This window comes from Pogona vitticeps, chromosome 10 (genome assembly GCF_051106095.1).
Source record: "Pogona vitticeps strain Pit_001003342236 chromosome 10, PviZW2.1, whole genome shotgun sequence".
In the NCBI taxonomy this organism is placed as follows: domain Eukaryota; kingdom Metazoa; phylum Chordata; class Lepidosauria; order Squamata; family Agamidae; genus Pogona; species Pogona vitticeps.
This window is the reverse complement of record NC_135792.1, coordinates 13,417,198-13,443,005: the sequence shown is the minus strand read 5'-3', so window position 1 is coordinate 13,443,005 and position 25,808 is coordinate 13,417,198. Positions and strand designations below refer to the sequence as shown.

The 25,808-nt window shown below is 42.0% G+C and overlaps 1 protein-coding gene and 1 long non-coding RNA gene across 2 annotated transcripts in view; one reads left to right on the top strand and one right to left on the bottom strand.

The window, feature by feature from the left end:
• Positions 1-25,808, top strand: part of LOC110082029 (neural-cadherin) — a 146,162-nt gene that overhangs the window by 108,292 nt on the left and 12,062 nt on the right. The window contains exons 22-30 of the mRNA XM_072980430.2: positions 486-763; positions 1,900-2,114; positions 4,847-4,974; positions 6,212-6,339; positions 8,623-8,746; positions 12,746-12,926; positions 13,812-13,978; positions 18,101-18,365; positions 20,115-20,289. Coding sequence (XP_072836531.2) covers positions 486-763; positions 1,900-2,114; positions 4,847-4,974; positions 6,212-6,339; positions 8,623-8,746; positions 12,746-12,926; positions 13,812-13,978; positions 18,101-18,365; positions 20,115-20,289 — 1,661 coding nt within the window. The remainder of the gene's footprint in view (positions 1-485; positions 764-1,899; positions 2,115-4,846; positions 4,975-6,211; positions 6,340-8,622; positions 8,747-12,745; positions 12,927-13,811; positions 13,979-18,100; positions 18,366-20,114; positions 20,290-25,808) is intronic.
• Positions 22,202-22,971, bottom strand: LOC144584354 (uncharacterized). The gene is made up of 2 exons (XR_013538550.1): positions 22,849-22,971; positions 22,202-22,264 (listed from the first exon to the last, which is right to left on the bottom strand). It is a non-coding gene; the product is annotated as an uncharacterized LOC144584354 (long non-coding RNA).

Here is a 25,808-nt window from a genome sequence, read left to right as displayed (position 1 = left end):
AAACAAACATTTCCATACTCTGATCTATCCAGGAATTTGTTTTGCATGCTAGAATTGAACTGAACTGGATATCCTTTTAGAAAAGTAAAAAGAACTATTTACTTTTGGTTTAGAATCTGAAATCATACTCGTAGAACAGCAGGTCCTTATCTACAATACCTGTTAAGAAGCTGTCTCATTCTAGGTTTAGTCTATTGGACAGTGCACAGATTTGCACAAACTCTCCAGGACCTCTTCCTACTCATGTTTCCTGGGTTTTCCTCCTCTAAGATACAAAGCGTTGAGTTTGGGACCATCTGCACACAAACCCTGTCCTTTACCACCTCGGTGTTCCCTCTAACACTTTGGGAGACAAAACAGTTGCAGTCAGGATGAAAAATGCTTAATGAGTGCACATATGAGCGTATAGATGTTCAGCATTAGAAAGCTGCACATTCTCTTGCTCAGGAACACAGGGACAATTTGCCAAATGTTTTCCCCTCTAGATCCAGCTGGCTTTAGGGGTCAACGTTTCTCAGACTGATGTGGACGAATGCCAGAGGACAGACTGTAGTGGTAGCAGTGGCTGCACAAACTACATCACCGTGAGTGACACCCCCACAGTAATGGACACAGGAAGTGTATCACTGGTCTCAATAACCACGAGCATCAGTGCTGTTTGCACCTGTGCAGCTCGGGAGAGAATTCATCGGTCGTGTAGTTCCTACTCTCACAATCCATGTTTCAATGGAGGGACATGCATCGACATGCTGAATGGTTACAGGTGAGAGAGGCCTTGTTTCAAGAGTTTCCTCTCCTATTCCCCCACCCCTAACTCTACAAAAAGTCATGTTTTATGGCCCTGTAGTTAAGGGAGTAAACTTTTTGAGAGTTCTTGCTCCCCTTTGTTTCAGTGTTATGATTTTTTCTCTACTTTCTCCCCTGGAGGCAGCAACTTGTCCTCTCTCTCTCTCTCTCTCTCTCTCTTGTACATATCTGTTTTTTGTACATATCTGTTTTTCCAACCACATTTTTGGACCACCCAGTAGCTGAAGCTTTCTGGCTGGTTCATGATCTGAAGGGTGAGGCCATAAAACATTTAGAGATGATGCAATGTAGACGTGGTTCAAACATTTTCACAAGCCAAAATGTGTTGGAATCAAGGCTTATCAGGATACGGCCAACACCCCACAGTGTTCTTCTTCATCACTTCTGTTTAACAACTCCTACTTTGGCCATCTCATGAGAAGAGAAGACTCCCTGGAAAAGACCCTGATGTTGGGAAAGTGTGAAGGCAAGAGGAGAAGGTGACGACAGAGGATCAGATGGTTGGATGGTGTCATTGAAGCTGCCAACATGAATCTAGTCAAACTCCGGGAGGCCGTGGAAGACAGGAGGGCCTGGCGTGCTCTGGTCCATGGGGTCACAAAGAGTCGGACATGACTAAACGACTAAACAACAAAATAAGTGGAATAGGCTCAACAAATCATGAAGCCTCTGTTTCTGTTTGGTTGAATGATATCCCCGAATGACAGTCTTGGGCTTACTTCTTTCGGCACCAACCAGAACCAGAAGCTACTCTTGACTCTTTGCTTAGGATGCTGGCTTATTTGGAGAGCAGCAAGATGAGGATTCTGGCTTGGATGCCAATATCAAACAAACCACAAGTGGAGGCTAATTCTTTTGGTGCTCTTGCTGTCGGGTGGGAGGGGCCGAGCACCAAGAATCAGCTTTTCCTGATCAGCCTGAATTCTAACGAATTCTGGCATTTTTATTTCAACCTGGGGCCATCGTGCCAAGTCTAAAACACTACATAGCTCCGTATCTAGTGGTCAATTAATAAGCAAGCATTTAATGTTGACACTGTTTTTCTCGTCCTTCCCTCCCGCTGTGTTTTCTCCTCATTTGTGTTCGTTGCAGGTGCAAGTGTTTTGCTTCGTTTCATGGACCAGATTGCCAGCAGACAAAGCGCAGTTTCCATGGAAATGGCTATGCCTGGTTCCGTCCCATCAGGCCTTGCTTCGAGAGTTCCCTCTCTCTCGAGTTTATTACTGATGTTCCAGATGGCCTTCTGTTGTACAACGGTCTTTTGTCAGATTCGGTTTCAGGGATCTCAGAAAACTTCATTGCAATAGGTATTCATATTTGATAAAGTGAACAGTGCATGACCTCCTGAAGCACAAGGGACATCAGGGATGAGGATCACTCTGCTCAGCCCAGGTGGTGTCCTCACGTCTTCATTCCAGCTCATTGAAACAGGCAGTCCGACCCATAACGTGCCAGGTCCTTTTATATACAGCAGGCATATGTGCTAAGCACATCCAGGGTTCAAAGCAGGGTGGATTTTAGGGTGGCTTGCCATCCATTATGCGCCCTTCAAGCACAGGGATGAAATTTGGTGGCAAATCACACCACTAGATTTCAGCAGCAAACTGCTAAAAGCTCTTTTAAATAGCAGAAAATGTTGCCTTAAGGGTCCTCCCCTGCTTCGTTCTAAGCCAGTTCATGCATGTTTGTTATGGACAATAAGCCTTGTGATTTATGATCTACATTGAATCCTGGGGGTGATACTGGCTTGAAGTTCCATTGAAGTTGCGTTATTTAAATGGACAGTCCGTATTGTTAAAACCCATTCTCTTCTGCACACACAAACACACTTCTTACAAGAAGTTCAGTTTGTGCTATACTGGTAGGGAGACAGTGCTTTAAAAATATTTGGCTTTTGATAAACAGAGCTACAGTTGAGACAAGCAGCTTACCTACCCCTGCCAGAAACCAAGTCCCAGCAATTCTTTGTCTTACTGCTACCCAATTATGGTTTGTGGATGAGACGAAAGGGAACTCGCTGCCTTGAGATTTTGGAGGGAGGTGCCCCTGTCCTGGTGTGTGAGCCACCTGTGCTCCGACCTCAGTGTTATTTTATCTCAGAACTGCTGGATAGCTCAGTGATTTCAATCTCTGGCTGTGGAGCTAGAGGTTGGGAGTTCGATTCCTTCCAGCCCTGCAGTTCTAAGATTATTAGTATTATTATTTTTGGCCAAAAATGAAATCAACCTACAAGAACTTACAGCTGAGCCAAAAAATGCAATATGGCAGTTTTTATATGTTTACCCTCTTTGCTGTGTTACTTTCCCTCTTCCCCTGTTTGTTAGGGCTCATCTTGCAAAACCCATGTTTTCTTGTTTCAGTGCAGTTGTTTCCTTCATTTCCCTTAGGTTATTTTTTAAGAGCTGTACCACGTTCAAAGTATAGATGGACAAAACTGTCTAAAATTTGCATTCGTTAGCCTTGGATTTTGCATAATGAGATTTAGTGGCATTGTTTCCTTGGAATAAGATTTGGGTTTTCTTGGGCTCAGTTAGCACATGTGCTTCTTTAGGGCTTCTTGTAGTTCCCCATGGGCTGCCAATCCTTACAAAAAGAAAAGAAAAGAAGAAGAAAACAACAGTGAATGCTCCCTGCACGCTATGCAGTGCGCGATGTTAGTACCCTCAGATTGTGACTTCTAGTCCCTCTTTTGAATTGAAGTTATCAAAGAGAAAACAAAGCAGACAGCACTATCAAAAAAGTCCCACTGGGGAGCACCTATTGCTTCAAGCATTTCAAATATTTTTCAGGCAGCTATTACATGATTAATGAACATCTACCCATGGATGTTGTTTTTATGTGGCTTGGTGGAAATACCAAACCTGCTTTTGAAGAGCTTTTCTTTCTCAAGGCTTCCTGCCTACCCTCCCTATCATGGCTTGTTTTTAAAAGACTTGTGGTTTGTTGAATGAAGCGTAATTCCATTGTATTATCCTATTTTTAGAGGGAAGGAGTTGGACAAAAATATAGTCCCTTTCCTGTGGCAGAGATGCTTTCTGTCATCTTCAGTGCATGGTAAAACAACGTAGGGCCCAATGGATGCCTTTTAATGTTGGTCTGAATCGCTTTCCTCCCTACACAGAGGTAGAAGCAGAAACTGGTCCCCATTGCTGGTACAGGAAGGAGAGAGAAGCCACAAGAGGCACATGAGCTGTGGCAAACAGCTGCTTGGTGGAGAGGGATCTTTCATCCTCTCCAACACGAGACGGGAGAGGGATTCCTGTCCGTGCTCTGTGGTCCTGAGGAGCTGCTTACAAAATATTGGCTGAAATTCATATTGAAGTTAACGTAATGTAAAGTTATGCCTGTAGAGGTGGGCGGGGGGGGTACACCAAGCCAGTCTGCATTGTGCAGTGTAATTGCTCACATAATTCACGATGCAACTGTTGTGCAACATGCTTTTGGAAGTCCTTTGTGAATATCATACCCCCCCTCTGCAATTTTCTCTACCACTTATGTAACTTTGAGTTATGCAGGCATAGCTGTAGAACAAGATTTCAGGCACTGTTTATGTTTACTTAACAGTAATTAGCTATTCGACATCATGCCTTTCTTCAAGTGAGCTCAAGATGGCATCATGGCTTTCTTCTTCCCCAGTTTATCCTCACAACAGCCTGTGAGGTAGATCTGATGGAGAGACAGTGAATGGTCCAAAGTCATTTGGACCCCACTTGCATGGCTAAGTGGGGACCAGGATCTCGCAAATCTCACCCTAGCACCCTAACCCCTGTGCCTGATTGGTTTCCCCATGCAACACTATGTGCATTTAACTCAATGTGTAGTTTGACGTACATTACAGATAAAAAGAGCTTATTGTTTGGATTTCAGTTCCAGAATCTCAGTGGATTGGGATTCTGAGAATGCTGGTCCAAAAAAGTACCTTGCCATTTTTTGGCTCAGCTTAGGATGCTAGAAGGTAGCATGGTGCCCCCACATTTCTGCCTCAGGACAGTCATGGAAACAAAGCTAAACATATGCATTTCTTTCTCATAAATCTTAGAACTTTCCAGTGGTATTCCTGTGCTGAAAGTAAATCATGGTTTGGGCACCGTGGAATTACGTCTCCCGAGCCATGTGAACATTACAGACAAAAGATGGCACAAGTTGGAAGTGAGGAGCAACAGGCAGGTGAGTTACACCTCACACCCATAATTCTGTGACATCTGTGATAGGACAGAGGTCACGGGCATGACTGACTATTAAATCATACAGTGGTGCCCCGCTAGACGATGACCTCGCAAAACGACGAATCCGCACGATGATGGTTTTTTTGATCGCTATAGCGATTCGCAAAACTGTTTCCTATGGGTGATTTTCGCTGGACGATGTTTGGGTCTGTGCTTTGCAGACCGTTTTTCGCAAGATGACAATTTTAACAGCTGATTGGTGCTTCGCAAAACGGGTGTTTTCTGGACCGATGCTTCACAAGACAGCGATTTTAACAGCTAATTGGCGCTTCGCAAAATGGCTTCCCTATGGGCAATTTTCGCAGGACAACGACGATTTTTCCCCATTGGAACACATTAAACGGATTTAAATGCATTCCAGTGGGGAAACGCTTTTCGCAAGACGATGTTTTCACAAGACAGCGATTTCAAAGGAATGAATTAACATTGTCTTGCAGGACACCACGGTACATTTTAAAAAGTTAAATGTCTTAAAATATCTAAACTGCAATAAAAACATAAGAATATTTCACTCTGTAGCAAAACTGAATTAGTAACAGCTGTCAACATTACAGCTTTACAACTATAGATCAGCACCCTAATTGAATTGAAGATTTGATCAGTCAGATCCTTCAGACCCATTTTTAAGTGATGGATGAAGGAATCAAGGCACTTCTTCTGGGAGGCCATTCTATAAGGGGTCATTGCTGGACAGGGGACTGTCGGCCTGATGTGTGTTACCACTGTACCCTATGTACAGGGCCTTTGGGGCTAACCTTGATGCCAAGTGCAGGAGGTCCGGCAAGTAACCCAGTATTCTTAGCTGTTATCCCAACAGAAGGGAAAAAAACTTGTATTGAGGTACCCCCATGGAGGCATGAATGAATTCATGGGAATTCTGATTTTTCCACCTTCTGGATGCCATGGCCTTGGAGTGCTTGGGAGTGGCCGGGATTTATGTGGCCACCCTCCACAGTGGAAGGTCTTCCCAGCTGATCTTGTTCTTCCTGACTGGGGCTAACAATTATGATAGGAAAGCCAGAACAAGATACATTAGTACTTATTGCTAGATGTTAATCTACTGTTAGTTTGGCCTCCATGCCCCCATCCCTCCGGTTGTGACTGACTGACTGTTTGATGTTGCACAAAGTTGTTCCTGGCATCACAGTACGTTCATGGCTTTCTTTGTTTTGGAATAGGACATTCGCTTCACTTTGGATTATTGTAGAGCTGCCATGGTGTCAGAAATAGAAGGAGTAGGAAAATGGCTGTCTACCGAAGACCGAACAAACTGTGAGGTTGTAGCTTTTGTTCCACAGACAAAAAGGTAACTTTTATTCATTCATTTATTGCTATCATATATCATTTCTCCCCATAGGGAACCCACCACAATTAAAACTATACAATGATTAGACTTTTAAAAATAAGGTTAAAAGGTATATTTTTAAAAAACAAATACAGTGGTGCCTCGCTTAGCGATCGCTCCGTTGAGCGATGAATTCGCATAGTGAGGGGGTTCGGGCCATCGCTGGAGCGTTCACTCAGCGATGGCCCCTATGGCGTTTTTTCACTGTGCGACGATCGCTAAGCGATTCGCTTAGCGATTTTCGCACAACGAAGCGGGGGAAAACAGCTGATCGGTGGTTCCAAAATGGCCGCCGCAACTTTTCCCGCCGCGCCCTCGCTTTGCGAGGGCCCAAAAATGGCCGCCCCGTGGAGAAGCTTCGCTCAACGGTAAGTTTAGGGCCCATTGGAACGCATTAAACCAAGTTTAATGCGTTTTAATGGGTTTTTCTGTTCCGTTGAGCGATGGTTTCTCATAGCGAAGGTTAATCCGGAACGGATTAACCTTGTTATGCGAGGCACCACTGTATTTGTCAATGTGGAAAGGATGCTCCCTCTTGAATTGGCCTTCTCAGCCACACTAGACGCTGTTCCAAGTCCTCCATACAGAGCACGTTACAGTGGTGCCTCACAAGACAGGCGCTCCGTTTAACGACGAATCCGCATTACGGCGAGGTTTTTGCGATCACAAAACGATGTTTTGAATGGGGGAATTTCACTGCGCGATGATTGGTTCCCTGTTTTGGGAACTGATTTTCGCTTCCCGACGATCAAAACAGCTGATCGTCGGGTTTTCAAAATGGCCGCTGGGTGCTCAAAATGGCTCCCCGCTGTGTTTAGGAGCCATTTTTCGCTGCGCAGGCACCAAAAAGTGCCCCCCCCATGGAGGATCTTCTCTGGACGGTGAGTTCTTAGCCGATTAGAATGCATCAACCAGGTTTTAATGCGTTTCAGTGGCTTTTTTATTTTCGCTTTACAACGTTTTCGTTCTACAGCGATTTCGCTGGAACGAATTAACATCGTAATGCGAGGCACCACTGTACCATAGTCTCTCGAGACTCAAGGATGCCTAATCATTTGTCAATATAAAACAAAAATTAAAAACATTTTAAAAGCATTTTAAAATCTCTTACCTTAAAATTATCGCAATCCTGAGACCCCTACTTACTGTTTAAAAGCCTGTCTTAAAAGTTGAACTGCTGAATAGCTCAGTGGTTAGGTATCTGGCTGTGGAGCCAGAGGCTGAGAGTTCAATTCCCCGCTGGGCCTCCTTGACAGGGGCCGGATTGCTCTGCAGATCTATAATTTTATTACAGCATAAATAAGTGTGATCATAATAAAAGTAACTATTCATGAAATTAGGAAAGTGAAAGAAGAATGTGCCAAAGCAGGACTGTAGCTGAATGTTAAGACAAATACCATGACTGCAGAAGAACTACCCAATTTTAATATTGACAATGAAGAAACTGAAATAGTTAAGAGATTTTGTATATCTTGGTTCAATAATCAATTCAAATGTAGACTGCAGCCGAGAAATCAGAAGAAGATTAGGACTAGGAATGCAGGCAAGTAAGGAACTAGAAAAGATAATAAGGAGACCAAGACCAAGATCATCCACACTTTTGTATTCCCAATCACCATGTATGGATGTGAAAGCAGGTCAGTTAAGAAAGCTGACAGGAAAAAACTTGATACTTTTGAAATAGAGTGCTGGAGGATAACTTTGTGGATACCCTGGATTGCCAGAAAGGGAGACAAGTGGGTCCTAGATCAAATCAAGCCCAAACTGTCTCTGGACGCAAAAATGTTGAAGCTAAGTATGTCCTACTTTGAGGGCATTGTGGGAAGGTGGGAGATGGAGTCCAAAAAACCAAAACTAAAATAAACAATGGTGCTCAGTGTCTTTCTTATGTGGCCTATTGGGATGGTACTGTGTGTGAACTCTTATAACAGAGTGTAAAGCTGTTTTCCCTTTCCGGGAGTACTGAGGAATGCTCCCTCATCACTGGTGTCAAGTAAATAAGTACAGCATCAGACCATGTTTTTTTTTTCTCCTACCTCTACCTTAATAGCTCATTATCAAGTGTTTTGGAATGCCATGCCAGTAATAGTTGTCAGCCCCACTGAAGTGATCCTGATTAAATGATACCTTTGACATAGGGGAGATAAAATAATGGTTTCCTTAGAGATCATTTTTGGAGATTTACAGTTTACCTGCTCCTACCCTCAAGCCCATGTCTTATTTAGTACCTCTTGTGTTTTAAAGGTACTTGAATATGAATCAGGTTCTTCAGCTTGGAGGAGTAAAAGAATCAATTCCTTACTCGTACCCACACTTGCAACAGAAGCACTTCACCGGCTGCATTCGCAACCTTGTTGTGGACACTCAGGTAGGTGAAAAGTGGTTGGAACAATGTTCAGAGTCATGGCAATGAAGGCTTTAGGCAGATTTATTTATTTTTGAAAAGGGTAAAGATACTTGAGTTTCCTTCAGAGTCTGACACCATCTAATCTGTGAGCTTTCACTGTGTTTGCTCTCTGTTTAACAACATGTATATGAATGAGGGCCTTTTGTCCCAGTCTGTGAATTGCACCCCCTCTAGGAATGCCAAGCTTGTTTTAGTTCAGTTCAACCAAACCCCAAAGTTGAATCAGGAGTGCTTAGGGTCCACCTTCTTGTCTAGCCGCCTTTGGTTGTATCAACTCCTGTTCTTTGTTACGCCTCCATGGTGCATGGGCATCAGGTTTCTGAAAATTTGTGGCAGCGAAATTATGCTTTTTCTTCCTGTTTACATGTGAACTGCATATTGGGGAACCAGGTGTGTTGTTAACCTTTTTGGACTTCAGGAACATGTTTCTAGTCTTCAGTGAGTAAAAGGATGTATTAAAAGCATGATTTTATAGTCTGCTAGACATCTTGGGAGTCAAAGAATGAGCTGCCAGTACTTTGTATGGCTTGCCGTCCTTCTCCAGGAGCCTGTGTCCTTGTCGCTTGTCTTATATCTTTTCATGCTACAGCTTCAGATGTTTTGAAAACATCTGGAATCCTGTGAGAACAGAGGGAGCTTCCATGTACCTGGTCAGGCTGGTTATGCATGTAGATCCATAACATCTGACTGGCAGCTGCTTTCCATGTTCTCAGCCTGAAGTGTTTCCCCTCAATTATTATTTGATCCGATTAATGGGAGATGACAGTGACTGAATCTGGAGCTTATGACATGGAAAACTGACAACCTGCCACTGAGACAGAATTCACCTTCCACTTTGGGAGACAAACGTGTTGCAGTCAAAATTAAGAAGAGCACTAATTTCACAGAATTTAGGAAGGTGGGGAATTTTGGCATGGTGATATACATATACAGTGGTGACTTGCTTAGCGATTGCCTCGTTTAACGATGTATTCGCTTGGCGATGAGGTTTTTGGAGCGATTTTGCGCTCTGTTTAGCGATGTTCCCTATGGGGAAATTTCGCATAGCAATGTTTGGGACCTTGCCTTGCTTAGCGATGACAGTTTAGGTCCCCTGTTTCGCTTAGCGATGTTCCGTTTTCGCTATTTTTAAAGTGTCTTAAAATGTTTAAAAACTGTTTTAAATGCTTGGAATGGTTAGTGCACCTTGTAAAACCTTTGCAAACTTAATTTGGCTTTGTTCTGACTCTTCGTTAATTTTTGGTGAATTCTCCCCCCCCCCACTGAAATGCATTGAACTGTCGGTTTGACAGCTGTCAAAAATAGCGAAAACGGACATTGCAAAACCATTGGAATGCATTGAATAGGCTTCAATGCATTCCAGTGGGGGAAACATTGTTTCACTTAGCGATGTTTCCTATGGTGATTTTCGCTTAAGGACGGTAATCCGTTCCCATTGGAACGGATTAACCGGTTTTCAATGCATTCCTATGGGAAATGGTGTTTCGCTTAGCGATGTTTTCCCATAGCGATGTTTTTTTGGGAAACAATTAACATCTTTAAGCAAGGCACCACTGTATATTTACATGAAGATGTGACCTGCCTCTTTTTATTTATTTATTTATTTATTTATTTATTTATTTATTTATTTATTTATTTATTTATTTATTTATTTATTTATTTATTTGATTTATATCCTGCCCATCTGGTCTGGTCGACCACTCTGGGCGGCTTCCAATAAAAAAATACAATAAACCATAAAAATTTTATATACAAACTATGACACATGCAGTAGCAAAACAAAAAATAAATGAAAGGAGAAAGAAGAAATTAAGTATTGACAGGAGGGAAGGCCTGAACGTACAACCGTGTTTTTAGCTGGGTCATAAATGTGTCCAGTGTAGGGGCCGCACGAATCACTGGGGGAAGATTATTCCAGAGGCGAGGAGCCACCGCCGAGAAGGCCCGATTTCGTGTCCTTTCCTTCCGGGCCTCCCTCAGCATTAGGCTCCTCAGCCTCACCTCCTGGCTCATGCGGGTGATCCGAGTAGAACTAGGTGGGAGGAGGCGCTCCGCCAAGTATCGAGGCCCTAAACCGTTTAGGGCCTTATATGTAAGCATTAACACTTTGAAGTCAATGCAGAAACAGATGGGCAGCAAGTGCAGCATGGGCAGAGTAGGAGAAATATGTTGGTATTTTCTCACTCCAGTAAGGAGACTGGCTGCCGCATTCTGCACCACCTGAAGGAAGCCCCACATAGAGCGTGTTACAGTGATCTAATCTAGAGATTACGAGCGCATGTACTATGGTGGTGAGCGCCCCGTGTCAAAGTAAGGTCGCAGCCAGGCAATCCGCTAAAGATGGAAAAAGGCGGTGTCACATACAGCACTGATGGTACCTGTCTGTCATGAGTTTGGAGGGAAAGTTCCATCCTATGGGGAGTGGAAGGCGGGACATCAGGGGGGAGGAGCTGTACTGTATATATATTTGGAGCTTGTGTGGAGAAGAGGAGTTGGAGTCTGTGTGTCAGACTGGGTACAACTGTGTGTCAGTTAGTACATACCTGATAGGTTCAGGTTTCTATCTAGGTAGCCAGAACTGATAGGTTCAGGGTCTGTGCGTTACTTTAAAGTGTTCTGTGGGAACCAAACTGTTGTGTGTATGTGAATGAGACTAAGCCACGTTACAGTATTCTATTTACCTGATCTTCTTATTTACCTGTTTGTTATTTCAATAAACCTTGTTCTTTTATTTCTTAAAATCCATTCCTGGTCTGTGTGACTTCTTATAGGGAATGGTTGGTGGCAGCATAATTAAAGGGTGGTATACTCCAGTAGGTCTGGGGTTGTCACATTGATTGGACTCAAACGCCATCCTCTCTCTCTCCAATTCGAATTGTCTTTCCATTCTCTCTCTCTCTCTCTCTAATTCGAATTGCCTTTGTTTCACTTCCCTTTCAAACGCCATTCTTTCTAACTCAAATTGTCTTTGCTTCTCCCTTTCCTTTTCTAATTGTTTCATCCTAAATCCCTGTGGAGTATGCCACAGGCGGTATGGACTTTTTGTTTTGTTTTGTTATGTATGCTTTTTATAGAGAAGGCACATATAGTCCACCATGGGCTAAGCCATGGGCTAAGCCGCAGGGGTAGATGATCTTGGGGGCCAGAGTTTTGCTCCCTTCCACCTTCCATTATTTCATGATGGGACTAGAAATAACAATTTTGTCTTTTTTATGTAAATAGGAAGTTTTCCAGTTTCATTTTCTGATTGGAGGATCCCACTAGGCCCTCAGTATGAAAATGACATCCCAGAAGTTTCCAGAAGAACAAATCTTGCACTATAAAACTTTGAGTGACTTTGGGCATAGGCTACAGGAAGTGAGATTTAGGCTTAAGATTTATCAGGAAAAATAACTGTTAGAGCACTGTGACAAAGGAACCAATGACCTCCAGAGGAGGTGTGCATTCCAGTGTTGGAGGCATTCAAGAGAAAATTGGACAACCATCTGTCAGATCTGCTTTGATTTGGATTCCTGCACTGAGAAGGGGGTTGGCTTGATGGCCTTACAGGCTCCTTCCAACTCAATTATTCCATTATTCTATGTTTGGAATTTGTGATATACTGAAAGGGAATCAGATTTATGAGTATTTTTCAGGCAGTGTAGAGGTCCTTTTTGCTTATAAGTTTTAGTTTCTTTTTTTAATTAGACTTTTATTCTGCCTTTCCAATTAGAAAAAAAATAATGTTCAAGGTGGCAGCAGGCATAACTAAATGTTGTACCGCTCAGACTGTTTTTAAACAAATCACAACAATAGGATTAAAAGGCCAGGTTGGGGAAAAAATGTTTTCCACCCATCTTTGCAGAACTTGGGGACTGAATGCATTTCCTTCTAGAATCGCAATGCTGAGATTGAAAGACTGTGAGCCACACAAGAAAATCCAGTCTTGATTCGCTCTTCTTTCTGATTTTCCTTTTAAAGGTATATGACCTTGAGTCTCCAGCAGAGTCTCTGAATAGCTCTTCTGGCTGCAGCTTGACAGATGGCGGCTGTGAGAAGGCAGCCCCCTCCCCCTGCGGCGCTCATGGGAGATGTCTTGGCCAGTGGGACTCCTTTGCCTGCCACTGCTTGCCCGGTTACTATGGCTCTAAATGTGACAAAGGTGAAGTCATCATCATGCATTCTTGGAACAGTGTCCTGCATCTTTTACATTTTGTTATACAGAGCCTGTGCTGACCCCTGGGCTTTTTGTAGTTTTGGTGGCTAATTAAGGTCAAAAGACCGGGAGCAACACATGGGGGTTTTGTGCATCCTAAGCCCTTCCCTTTTTATATAGTAATGGAAACCAGAAGTAGACGCTACAGGTAGTTTAGAGTGAAAGCACGTTATTGCCTTGAAAAGGTGATTGAGGCACTCTTTCTGTATTTATGAAATACAGTAATAGTTTGAAGTAATCTCGTGCTTAAGTCTTGAAGACCAGTCACCAGTCAAAGCAAGTTACTTTACAAAAAGTGAGGAGTGATGAAAACTTGCACTGTGATGCTCAGACCTTCAGAATCCCTCTCTTCTAGCCACAGACCTGGCTGTCTCAGTGATGGAGTAGTGCAGGGGCAGTTCTTGCAGAAAGAGGCAAGGAAGTTCCGGCTTCCTTAAGACAACACTGTTGTAATAATAATGAATGTTTTATTATGGTCATGGACCAGCAACAACAATGTTATGAAGAAGGATGAGGGCAACAAAAGACTCTGCACAAAGCCTTCGGAAGAAAAGCTCCACCTGTTGCTTTGGCCAGGAAGCAGATGATGGCAGGGGTGTGTGGCTCCAAGGGTCACCTGGACAGCTGTAGCAATTTAGTCCTCCACCTTTGCTGTATATAAGGTTGACAAAGTCTTCTAGATAAATACTTCAGTGCCTCATCTCTCCTGGGAGATTATGTGTATGTGTACCTGCATAATGGACATATGCATTCACGGAAACACACATGAATGCCTGTATTTTGTATTTTTTTTTTAAAAAAATGTTCTCCCCCCCCCCTTAACGTTCCTAGTTGCTGAAGAATACTCTTTTGAGCCAGGGAGCCACGTCCATTATCAGCTTCCTTTCGCCATACCCTCCCGCCGAACACTGGTAGAGGCCATGATCAGGATGCGCGAGCCCAACGGTATCATCTTAAGCATGTCTTCCCGGAACAAGGATGAACACATCACCCTGCAGGTGAATGAGGAGTGATGGCCAAATGCCAATTCAGAGTTAATTCTGTTCTGATCCAGTGAGGCATGGACAAAGTTGACCTCTCCCAACACAGTGTGTTCATCTTTATTGCTTAGAACTCGGCTATGCCCTTGATTCTCCATCACTTGCAGTGAATTCGGGAGCAACCGTGCTAGTCTTTGGAGCATAAATTTATAGAAATTGTCAGGGAGCACCACAGAGTCCTCGTTATCTGAGGCTTAAGGCCGGTTCATACTGTGAAGTTTGCATGTGTTGATTTGCAAGCATAAGAGGAAGTGGTAGTACATGAACCCAGCAGCCCTTCCTATAATTAGAGCTGCAAATTTCCCCAGCAACTGTGGCCCAAGAGATGAGTGGCTGGCTATCAACACATCCAGTCCTCATTCACATAATCTGGTATCCAGACAAGCCACTAAGCAGTGCGAACTGGCTTTCAGAATATTTCTTGATAATTGATGCACTTGCTTCCTACTCTGATACATGCAGGTCTTGTGTAATGAGTGCTCCCGTTTATAAGAACAACTTGTTCATGGAATAACAAAGACAGTTGTTGCTGTTGATGTTCATGTCATAAGCAGTCCAGTAGTGCCTCTAAAGTGAGAGAATCAGCTGATAGGAGCTGCTGTTGCCTAGAGGATGCCAAAATGTGTCCCTGCATTCTTTTGGGAAGCTCTTTCCATGTCCGTCATAATATGGATAATCTCCTATGTGCTCGTCATGCAGGAGAATGATGAAGCAGGGCATGACTTTCAAAGGGGGAAAATAAGCTTTAATAGGTGTTTCAGACATATAAATAAATCTGGCCTCCATCATGTAAGGATATTTATCATGGAAAATGTGCTAAAACATCAGTGAGTGTAGAATGCGTTCCCATCTAAATAGTTTGATAGCATAAATGAGGCACTTCACATATTGCCTGATCAACAAACAATCTCCTAGCAATGTTGGAGATTGGCCTTTCCCCCTTATGCACAGTCAAGTGGTAAAACCAAGGAAGAGTCTTGTAGTACTTTGAAAACTAGCAAATTGACTATGCATTTTAAATATATATATATATATATTTCAAGCCAAAAGACAGGAAAAGAGGGGGTGAGGAACAGAAAGAAAGCAAAAGGGAAATAAAAATGGGGGGGGGGAATACATAAAGCAGAATATGATTTTCAGATAGGCACATGCATTAATGTAATAGTAATAAAAATCTTAGAATTGCAGAGCTGGAAGGGACCCTATGTATGATTGAATCCAGCCCCTCTCAAGGAGGCCCAGTGGAGAATTGAGCTCCTAACCTCTGGCTCTGCAGTCAGAGACCTAAGCCACTGAGCTATCTAGCAGTTGTAAGCTGATCAGATGTCCAGAAAATATTTTGTTTGGAATTGATGTCTATTAGCACTTTTCAAATACTTGAAAAGTAGTCAAACAGAGGAGGGGCAGGATAAAGCAAAAAAAGCAAACCGTGCTGCTTATATACCGCCCCGTAGCGCTTCAAGCACTCTCTGGGCGGTTTACAATTTAATTATACAGGCTACACATTGCCCCCCCCCCAGCAAGCTGCGTACTCATTTTACCGACCTCGGAAGGATAGAAGGCTGAGTCAACCTTGAGCCGGCTACCTGGGATTTGAACCCCAGGTCGTGAGCACAGTTTTAGCTGCAGTACAGCGGTTTAACCACTGCGCCACGAGGATCTGTTCTTGATCATCCCAGAGTGCCAGACTCTAATAATCGACTCAAGTTACAGAAAGCCAGATTTGAGTTGAATATCAGGAAAAACTTCTTACCTGTTGGAACAGTAAAATGACAGAACCAATTCCCTCGGGAGGTGCTGAGTGCTCCAAGGCAGTAGGCGTTCGAGAGAAAATTGGTGCTGGCGGAATAGATATTCATGTGTAGCTAAAGTAGCGAGATCTTCTGACCACTGAATGGTGGATGTTGTATGTTTATCATATACATTTTTGGCAAAGGTTGTAAAATCTGCAGAGCTGACCATCAGTTAAATTCCAAACTTCAGAAACATAGCTTAAAAGTACATAAGGTAAAGGTAAAGGTTCCCCTTGACAATTTTTGTCCAGTCGTGTCCGACTCTAGGGGGCGGCGCTCATCCCGCTCTTCAAGCCATAGAGCCAACGTTTTGTCCGAAGACAATCTTTCCGTGGTCACATGGCCAGTGTGATTTAGACACGGAACGCTGTTTACCTTCCCACCGAGGTGGTCCCTATTAATCTATTTGCATTTGCATGCTTTCGAACCGCTAGGTTGGCGGGAGCTGGGACAAGCGACGGGTGCTCATTCCGTTGCATGGATTCGATCTTACGACTGCTGGATCTTCTGACCCTGCAGCACAGGCTTCTGCGGTTTAGCCCACAGCGCCACCACGTCCCTTCTAAAAGTACATAGATATCTAGAAATAAAGAGATTTTTGTAATACAAAGTTAATTTACGGCAATAGATTTGTCCTAAAAGGGGTTGCCACTGGACATGCTCATATCATATGCCTCAAAGAGGCATAATCTGTTACATGGCCAGCATTTAGCTGAGATGGTGAAATTCTTTCTAATTAAGTGCCACCCAGTATGTAGAAAACACCAGCTTGTGCTGAACAAAGCATGGAGAGATTTTAGGTGTTGAAATTAATTGACTATGATGCAACCTGTCACAGACTTTAGTCTGAAAGTTTCTATGCTATAATAAAATTAGTCTTCATTCTGTGTTGCTTTTGCTGCAAACAGATTAACATGGCTAGCCCCTCTGGAAAATATTGATACCAGTTGACCAACATACTTACATATAGACACTGATAGTTAGTTACTGTATACATTACAGTGGTGCCTCACACAACGTTTGCTTCATTTAACGTTTTTTTCGCTTAACGTTTATTTTTTCAGAGTCAGATTGTGCTTTGTATAACATTTTTCCCTATGGGCGATTTTCACATAGTGATTTTGGGACCATGCTTCGCTTAACGTTTTTGGTTTTAGGTCCCCTGCTTCACTTAACGATGTTCATTTTTTCAATTATAAAAGTGTCTTAACATGTTGGAAAACGGTTTTAAATGCTTGGAATCGTTAGTGCACCTTCTAAAATGTGTGCATACTTAATCTGGCGTTGATCTGACTTTTCGTTAATTTTTAATGAATTTTTTTCTCCCCCATAGGAAACAATGGAGCTGTCAGATTTTGACAGCTGTCAAAAGTTGGGGGGAGAAATTCACCATAAATTAACGAAAAGTCAGATCAAAGCCATATTAACTTTTGCATCCATTTTAGAGGGTGCAGAAGCTAATCCAAGCATTTAAAACCATTTTTGACCCTTTTATGACACACTTAAATTTGCAAAAATTGATTTCGCAAAGCCATTGAAATGTATTGAGTCGGCTTCAATACATTCCAATGGAGGAAACATTGTATCGTTTAACGATGTTTCTAGGACGGCAATCTGTGCCTATTGGAACGGATTAACAGGTTTCCAATGCATTCCTATGAGAAATGGTGTTTCGCATAAAGTTTTTTTCGCATAAGGTTTTTTTTTTTTTGAACCAATTAAAAACGTTATGCGAGGCACCACTGTATATAGTTTTGGGCTACCTACATGCTATGGCCACTTAGTAAAATTTACATGGAGTAAATGTAAATAGGCAATTTTGACATACACCAATTTCTGTTGGTAATAATCCCTATTGACTAGACAATGTGTGAAATCCTTCATTGAGGTTGTCAGATTCTCCACATTATCCATGCCGCTATGTGACCATGCACAACCACAATTGCTTCTGTGACTGTTTTTAGTTGTATGCAGCCTTGCTGGTCTATCAGGCAGAGTATAATCTACACTATAAATAAATGAACCATGTATGGTTTTGTATACATTTACTGGTCAACTCACATTACTCCAGTATATAATAACACAATGCCATCTCTGTGGGAAAATTGCTACATTTAGCTAATTGTGTGAAAAGAGCTGCATCTCTGAACTTTTACCTATTGTTCATGTGTACAACTGCTTCAGCAGGGATATTGCTCATTTTCACTCTGTTCTTCAGCATTATGCGGAGCCTCTTTGTGTAGCATGTAAAGAAATGTTTGATGCAGGTTCCTTGATTTTCTGCAAGGTGATCCAGGGTTTGTTAGCAGTTTCTTACAACCTGGGAGATGGAGCATTTGCCGTTAGCCTTCCTTCTTACCAAGTTGATAATGGAGAATGGCATTACGTTTCCCTGGAGAGAAATGAAAATGAGTTCACGCTTCGCCTGGATGGAGGAGGCGGGAAGAGGGAAATCCTGAAAGCAGCGGGAGCCTACAAAGAAATCATCATTGATCCCAACAGCTTGGTGGTTGGCAACACGCGCCCTGTCAATCAAAACCACAGTTTCCAAGGTAAAGAGAATGTTCTGCCTAATCAGTACTTCAAATAATTGTCTGTGGCCAACTCTTACCTATTAATAGAGTTATGAGATGGCACTTGGGCATCATTCACAAGTGTTGTGCATCAGCACATTGTCTCCTTTGCATCTGCTTTAATATTTTTTGTCCCCCTCAGGAGCAGAGCTTGCAAAAATTACTCTTTTGGACTATACATTCTGGGAGTTAATCATCCAAAAAATACATGCTTTCCAAGCTCAGCTAATGAATTGGCCATTTCATAATAATAAAGAGTCCCAAGGAGACACAGTGTCTTCCCTTCCCTTCCCCTTCTGATTAGTCTAACATTTTACTATTCTAACTTTTTGGTTGTGATGTCCTATAAACTGTGGTTTGTGTGGAAAAGATGGGTGTAACACATGAGAATGCTGAATTGGGTGGCTAGTGTCTCTGTTGCTCTGTAAATGCGAAGTGTGTTGTCTTTCTCAAACAGAATGTATAAGCAGCTTGTGGCCAGAGTGTTAGATCTCACCCCAGTATTTTGGGACTGAGCCCCCACAAATGGCCCCCATGGTTTTGGAGGAAACCTGAAGCAACTCTGCAGATTTTGAGAGTTGTTCTGCTTGGATTATGAAAGGTGGCATTGAGAAGTTCGCTGTTGGTTCATACCTATGATGTTCACAACTACCCCACCCCACAAGGCCATTGGAGCTACTAATCAAGATGGCTGTATTTTACTTCCAGTATCAGAGATGTTGGGAAACTTGAGTGGGGAGCTGCTGTTGGGGTTACCTCTTGCTCATGAGCATCCCATCAGTGCTTGGTTGTGCATTAATTGGAATGTTCATTAAGGTTTTTACTTGAACTCTTGTTGTTTACCTACTGGAGCCCGGTGCAAGAAATATATGCTTAGAATGAAAAGGCAAGGACTTGAAAGACTTTCCTCCCTGCTCCATTGTTATTAGGTGAGAACCTGAAAGAAGTTCTGGACAAAACTTTACTCCTAGTTAACCCAGCTTTCTTCATTTAGCAGTAATTTTGTTGCAGTTAATTTGTCAAACAATTAGGAGCCAGATATCCTTGCCTGTCAGATGTGAATGAACATTCTCTCCCAGCCTTGGCTTCCAGTTGTGTTAGACAATGGCTAAAGTCCAGTCGTTAGGTCGCAACTAGAGCAAGCCCATTGAATAAGTGAGACTTACAGAGCAGTTGACTCACCAGATCTTCTCTGATTCAGGGGGCCTATGCTAGTTGCAACTTACTATTGGTTTCAGCCTGTAACGCCAATGCTGTTGTTCAGTGGGACGCATACTAGCGGGCATGAGTTGCAGGACTCACTATCACAGTGGTGACTCAGTTTGGACTCAACTGAGGGTTGTTTTTTCATTGACTTGGAGTCAACTTGCGAGGTGGAACCCACACCTCCCTCCCTTTTTTGTGGGGACTTGGACTTGGTACAAAGGACTTGGGACTTGGACCCAAGGACTTGCCAACATCCCTGAGGGAGACTCATTTGGATGGCCCTGGGTGGGGAAATTTCTGCTCTGAAGGTTCAGCAAAAGTCCATCAAATCAGTTTCTGGGCCTGGAGTTTGAGCCGGATGGTGGCGAAGAGGAAGTTCTGACCTGCTTCTGAACTTCTCATGCTTCAGTATATTGTTTAATCCAACACATACTCAGTTTTACAGTGTTTGTGACATCTGTTTCCGAAATGGTTCTTGATCAAGGTCTTTCCAAATCAAGCCTGTTTTGTATTTTGCCTCAGGATGCATGAAGGATGTCAGATTCAATAACTACAGGCTACCTCTAGAGCCTTCCACGAAGGAGGTAGTGCTGAGCAGCCATGGAGTGAGAAAAGGCTGCCTCTCTGAAGCTTGCAAGAGTAATCCTTGCAGCCAGCAGTTTATATGCATTGACTTGTGGATGATGCATGAGTGCAGGTAAGGTTACGTTGTGCTGTAAAATATCAAGCGCAATCAGTCCACTCACAGAAGTAGGAAACAGTTAAAGTTGACCTGCGATTCCTTAACATTTCCAGCAACAGTTTCCAAATTCATTATTTTAACAATTTAATGTCAAAGACATTTTTAAAGGTGGGTTTCACTTTTCTCAATGCATCATTTGTGTCCAGTTGTAATTTGAAATGTTTGTTTGTGCTTCTACCTCTTCAATGTATTTATTTATTTATTTATTTATTTATTTATTTATTTATTTGATTTCTATCCCGCCCATTTAGACAAAGTCTACTCCATCTAAACCTACATCCAGATTTGTTTCATTAAAAAAAACTATCTATAACCTTAACAAATTTAATGTCTTTGGCCATTAAGATGTTAGCGCTACCAAATGCACCCAAGCTGTGCCCATTCTTCCAGTACAAGACAGCAAGTGGCCATTTTGGGCAGGGGGAGCATAGGAAGAGAATGGAGGGACTAAATTTCTCTCTTGCCTGGTGAGGACCTGCTTCTTAAAAGGGAAAGAAGACAATGGCATATATGGGGGAATTCTTTTGGTTTTTCAATTTTTCATTCTTTTCAATGGGTTAGGGTTCTTTTCAATGGGGAGGGGAATTTAGGGTTGGGGGGTAAGTATGGATAGAGAAATTTAAAATTCCAGAGAGTTAGATAGTACATTTGCATCAACTTGTACAATTTTACTACAAAACGAGATAAAAAGAAAAACAGCTATTTTTTTCTAGTATTAATATAGTTACTAATCTATCTATTCCCTGATTGGATCTTCACATTCTTCTTTAATCTGTGCTTTCCAAGCTACCTTTTGAGTCTGTTTATGAAATCATTCCTTGTTTTTTAGTCCTTTTTAAGGTAATCTTCGTTTGTTACTCCTGTTTCCTCTATCTCCATGACATCCCATGTCTTTTCTGTCAGTTCTTCTAAGCCTGGGGTATCTGTTTTCTTCAAATATTTTCCATCTAATAACTTAGCTGTAGAGATTATATGCATTATCAAATATTTTATTTTTCTGTCTAACATCTCAGGCATAATATTCAATAAATAAAAAAACAAAAATCCAAACCCAGTTTAAATGTTGTTGCATGAAACAGAATATTTTTCAAACTTTCATGCACCTACAATGATTCCCTATATATTCACCAAACATGAAAAAGGGCCCTCCTGTGTTTTAAGTTTCCCACACTATTTAAAAACATTTTTGTACTTATTAAAAAAACTTTGTTGGCATTATGTACCATCAGTAAATCAAGTACCATCTATAAAACACCTTATCTACATTTTCTTGAATAGTTACTGAGTTTTAAACATTTATATTCTTCTACCATTTTATATCCATTTTTATCCTACAGTCTTTAATCACATCATCCTTCATATTCATGTTTTATTCATTTACTCCCTCTTTATTGTTGAGATTTTCTTTCCTCCTCCTGGATCCTCTCATTTCTATAGTGAGCTTTCCTTTAGAGCTTCTCACTTGCTCTTCTACCCTAGTCGAGCTTCCTTCTACCTCTGATCTTGATGATTCACTTGATTTCTCCTCTTCCTGTTTCCCATATGCTTTTTTCCTCTTCTTTTCTGCCCAGCCACTGCCCCTTTGTTTTCATAAAACCGTCTGCCTTCATTTTTGAGTTAATATAGTAACTCTGATCTTGGAATTCAAATCAGACACCTTTGGCATCAACCACTTATACACAATTGAGTTTGTTCTCAAGAGAGATGTCAACTCCGCATATTGATTCCTTTTCTGTCTTATTTGCCATGGAATGTTTCAAGATCTTGATTTCTTTATCTTTTCTGTTGGGTTCCTTGCCTTATATATTTCTTAAAACTATCTTGAAAAATCTTTCTCGTAAATGTAACATGAATTTCTGTGGGGAGATTTTTATTTCTGGTGTATTCTGTATTAATTCTTCGTGCTGCGTCTATTTCTTCTTCGTGGCCTCTGTGAATGAACACAAGTGGGTTTCTGTGCCTGCACAGGACATTTCAGAACTTTCTGCAGCTTAGAAAAAATATTTGACAATGAGACATCCCCCCTTGGAGTGGAAGCTCCACCCTCCAATCTTCCCCTCAGTTCCTTTTTTTCCACCGCATTGGAAAGACATATAGGAACACACGGAGGGAATAGCAAGTATTTCTCATTGATAATATCCGTTCTTTATTACTTTAATCATTCTTATTAGTTAGAACCATTTTATTTTTCACTTCCTTGTGATTACCACATATTTCTTTTCCCTCAATACATTTTCAGCCTTCCTGCGTTTCCACCACCACCACCGTTATCGGATCCCTTCCTCCCGCCTTTTATGCCCCCTCAGGGACCGTTTAAACAGTGCGTTATCTGCGAAAGAAAATTCCTCTTAGCAATGGACACGACAAATGCCTTTTTTGTTTGGGTGAAGAACATCAAACTCAGTTGTGTCCAGAGTGTAGGAAGCTAACAAAACCTGCCATAAAGCTCAGAACACAGCAGTTAAGATCTTCTTTGTATGAAAAAACTCTTCATCCACACATGGAGACACTTACCTCACCACGTCCAGAGCCAGCTCGATGAACATCCAACCCTATGATCCACTCACTATCGAGCCCGACTCCAACACCTATGAAAGAAAAGGAATCATCAAAACCATCACCGAAATCCAGTTTGACGATCACCTCCAAATCTCAGGCCCATTCAGATAAATCTAATAAAAAGAAGAAAGACAAAGAAAAACCTTCTAAAACAAAGAAGCATTCGAAACCTATGTCCATAGACCCACCGCAAGCGACTCCTCCCTCAACTATCCTGGAGGAATCTTCGAGAGAGGCACCAACTTCTACACCTGATAGAGATGAACATTCAATAACTTTGGTACAGGCTGAGATCCCAAGATGACTTAGGTTAAAAAAAGGAAAGAAAAGAGGGAGGGAAGGAGGGAACAGACACCTTTTCAACAGAACACATTGAAAAGCACCTTTTCAGCCAAGACAAGCACCTTCTGGGAAAAAACCAAGCACCTTTCAGACAACAGATCACCTTGAAAAGCACCTTTTCAATCAAAACGAGCCAATACAAGCACCTTTTGGGGAAAAAGGGGGCAGCAAAAATCCAAAAATCAAAAATTTTAAAAAAGCCAACAAATAAATATACAGCCTGTACAGCGCTGTACCAGGCAGTACCAGGCAGTCTGAAGACTGTCTTCAAATCCACTCTCAAAACGCTGGGAAGAGCGAGGAAGCAGAGAGGCACCCTCTTCATTGGCCAACGGTTAACTGAGAGTTCAAATTTTGTGTTTTCCTCACCTCCTGCACGTTTTTTTTCAGTTCATAACTTGAATCTAAGTTTGCAAGTCGAGTCAATATTTTTCCGTCAGAGTGGTTTGTAAGTCAAAATGTTTGTAACTAGGGCCGTTTGTAAGTCAAGGGTTGACTGTTTCAACAGACACACTCCACCTACCATCCATATTGAACCTTCTGTCAACAGGGAGTTCTCCATTCCGGCATTCAGTCCTTGAAACTGATGGCGTGGAGGATACTCACGCATTCAAAGACATTCTAGACCGAGCCCGAAAACTGTCCACACAAAGATTGTACAAAAATAAATGGAAACCCTTTATAAAATTTACTGAAGCTAAAAACTTACCTCCAATACGACACTCACCTTTATTCTTCATCTCTTTAATCTGGGACTGTTACACTCAACCACTATCAGCCATAGTAGCGTTTCAACCTACCCACTCGGAATCAGCAAAACTTTTTTCAAATCCAACTCTCAAAAGATTTCTAAAGGGTCTTCAGAATATTCAACCCCCAAAACAGCAAATTATACCTCGGTGGTCCCTACAACTTGTTCTTAACGCCCTCACTAAACCACCTTTTGAACCAATGGCTAATTGTGATGAAAAACTATTATCTTTAAAAACAGCCTTTTTAGTGGCAATAACATTTGCCAAATGAGCCAGTGAACTTGCAGCTCTACGATCAGATCCAACGCATTTACAGTTCCATCCCCACAAGGTCACCATTTACCTCGATGTATCTTTTCTCCGTAAGGTGGTTTTTAAATTTCATCTAAACCAACCACTTATTCTACCAACGTTATTTCCATCTCCATCTTCAGCCATCGAGCGCATGCTCCACACACTGGATGTCCAAAGGGCTTTGGCCTTTTATACCAACAGGACTAAAGCATTTAGGAACACCTCTAGATTGTTTGTATGCTTTCAAGGTCCATACAAGGGTGCTCCAGTATCATCACAAACCATCTCCCACTGTGCAAACAATATCATTGCCTATGCACTATCAGGTAAAAAAACCTCCTGATGAACTCAAAACCCATTCCACTAGAGCGTTATCAACATCAACTGCTCTACATCGTGGAATAGAGTTACCAAACATCTGCTGAGCAGCAACCTGGTCCAATCCATCGACCTTTGTGAAGCATTACCGTCTCGATGTCAGGGCTAAGAATGATGCTGCATTCGGCAGGGTGATACTGACATCTCTGCTACCGTGACATCCCACACCATCCAGTAAGTGAGCTTGTCAGTCACCCACTTGTGTGCATTCACAGAGACCACGAAGAAGAAAGAGAGGTTACCTACCTGTAACCATGGTCCTTCTAGTGGACCTCTGTGAATTCACACAATCCCCCCCTTCCTCCCCTCTGTCGTCACGTTGTCCTATCATAGATACACTATTTCGACAGCAGCGGACTATGGAAGGAACTGAGGGAAAGATTGGAGGGTTGAGCTTGTGCTCCATGGGGGGATGTCTCATTGTCAGACTTTTTTTCTAAGCTCCAGAAAGTTCCAAAACGTCCTGCAAAGGCACAGAAACCCAGTTGTGTGAATTCACAGAGGTCCACTAGAAGAACCATGGTTACAGGTAGGTAACCTCTCTATTTTGTTGAACATCCTCTGGTCGCATCTCCATAAGCAATGCTAAATAAGTAAAAATCACTTGTGCTGTATCTTCTCCTTTTTGTTCTGGTAGATTCTGGAATCTTAGTATTGTCTCCTTCCATTTGTGGATTTAACAGAGTAATTTCATCTTGCTTGCTTTCCCGTTTTAGTTCTCCCATCTCTGTATTCATGGTCTTGGGTCTTTCTTCTGTTCCTTTGATGTCCCAGATATTCTGGCTTTTTGTTTTTTATTTTCTATAATTTGATTATTAGTATCAGTTATTTGCATCCTTAAGTCTTTCATTTGTACACATAGCTGAACCATCACTCTTTGTAATTGCTGTAGCCCTATAGATAGCATCTCTTGAATATCCTGTTGCCAGTCCTTAAATGACTCTTGCCCCAATAACCCACTGAGATTCTGTTCTTGTGCCGGTGAACCTCTTCAAGTTCTCTCTTTTCCACCTTTTGTCGCCATAATGATTTTTCTTTCTTCCTAAATTAAATAAATAAAGATGCTGTTTAAGTCTTCTGTCAACAGATTCTCCCCCTTTCTTCCTGAATTAAATAAGGAATATTGTTTAAGTCTTCTGTCAGCAGATA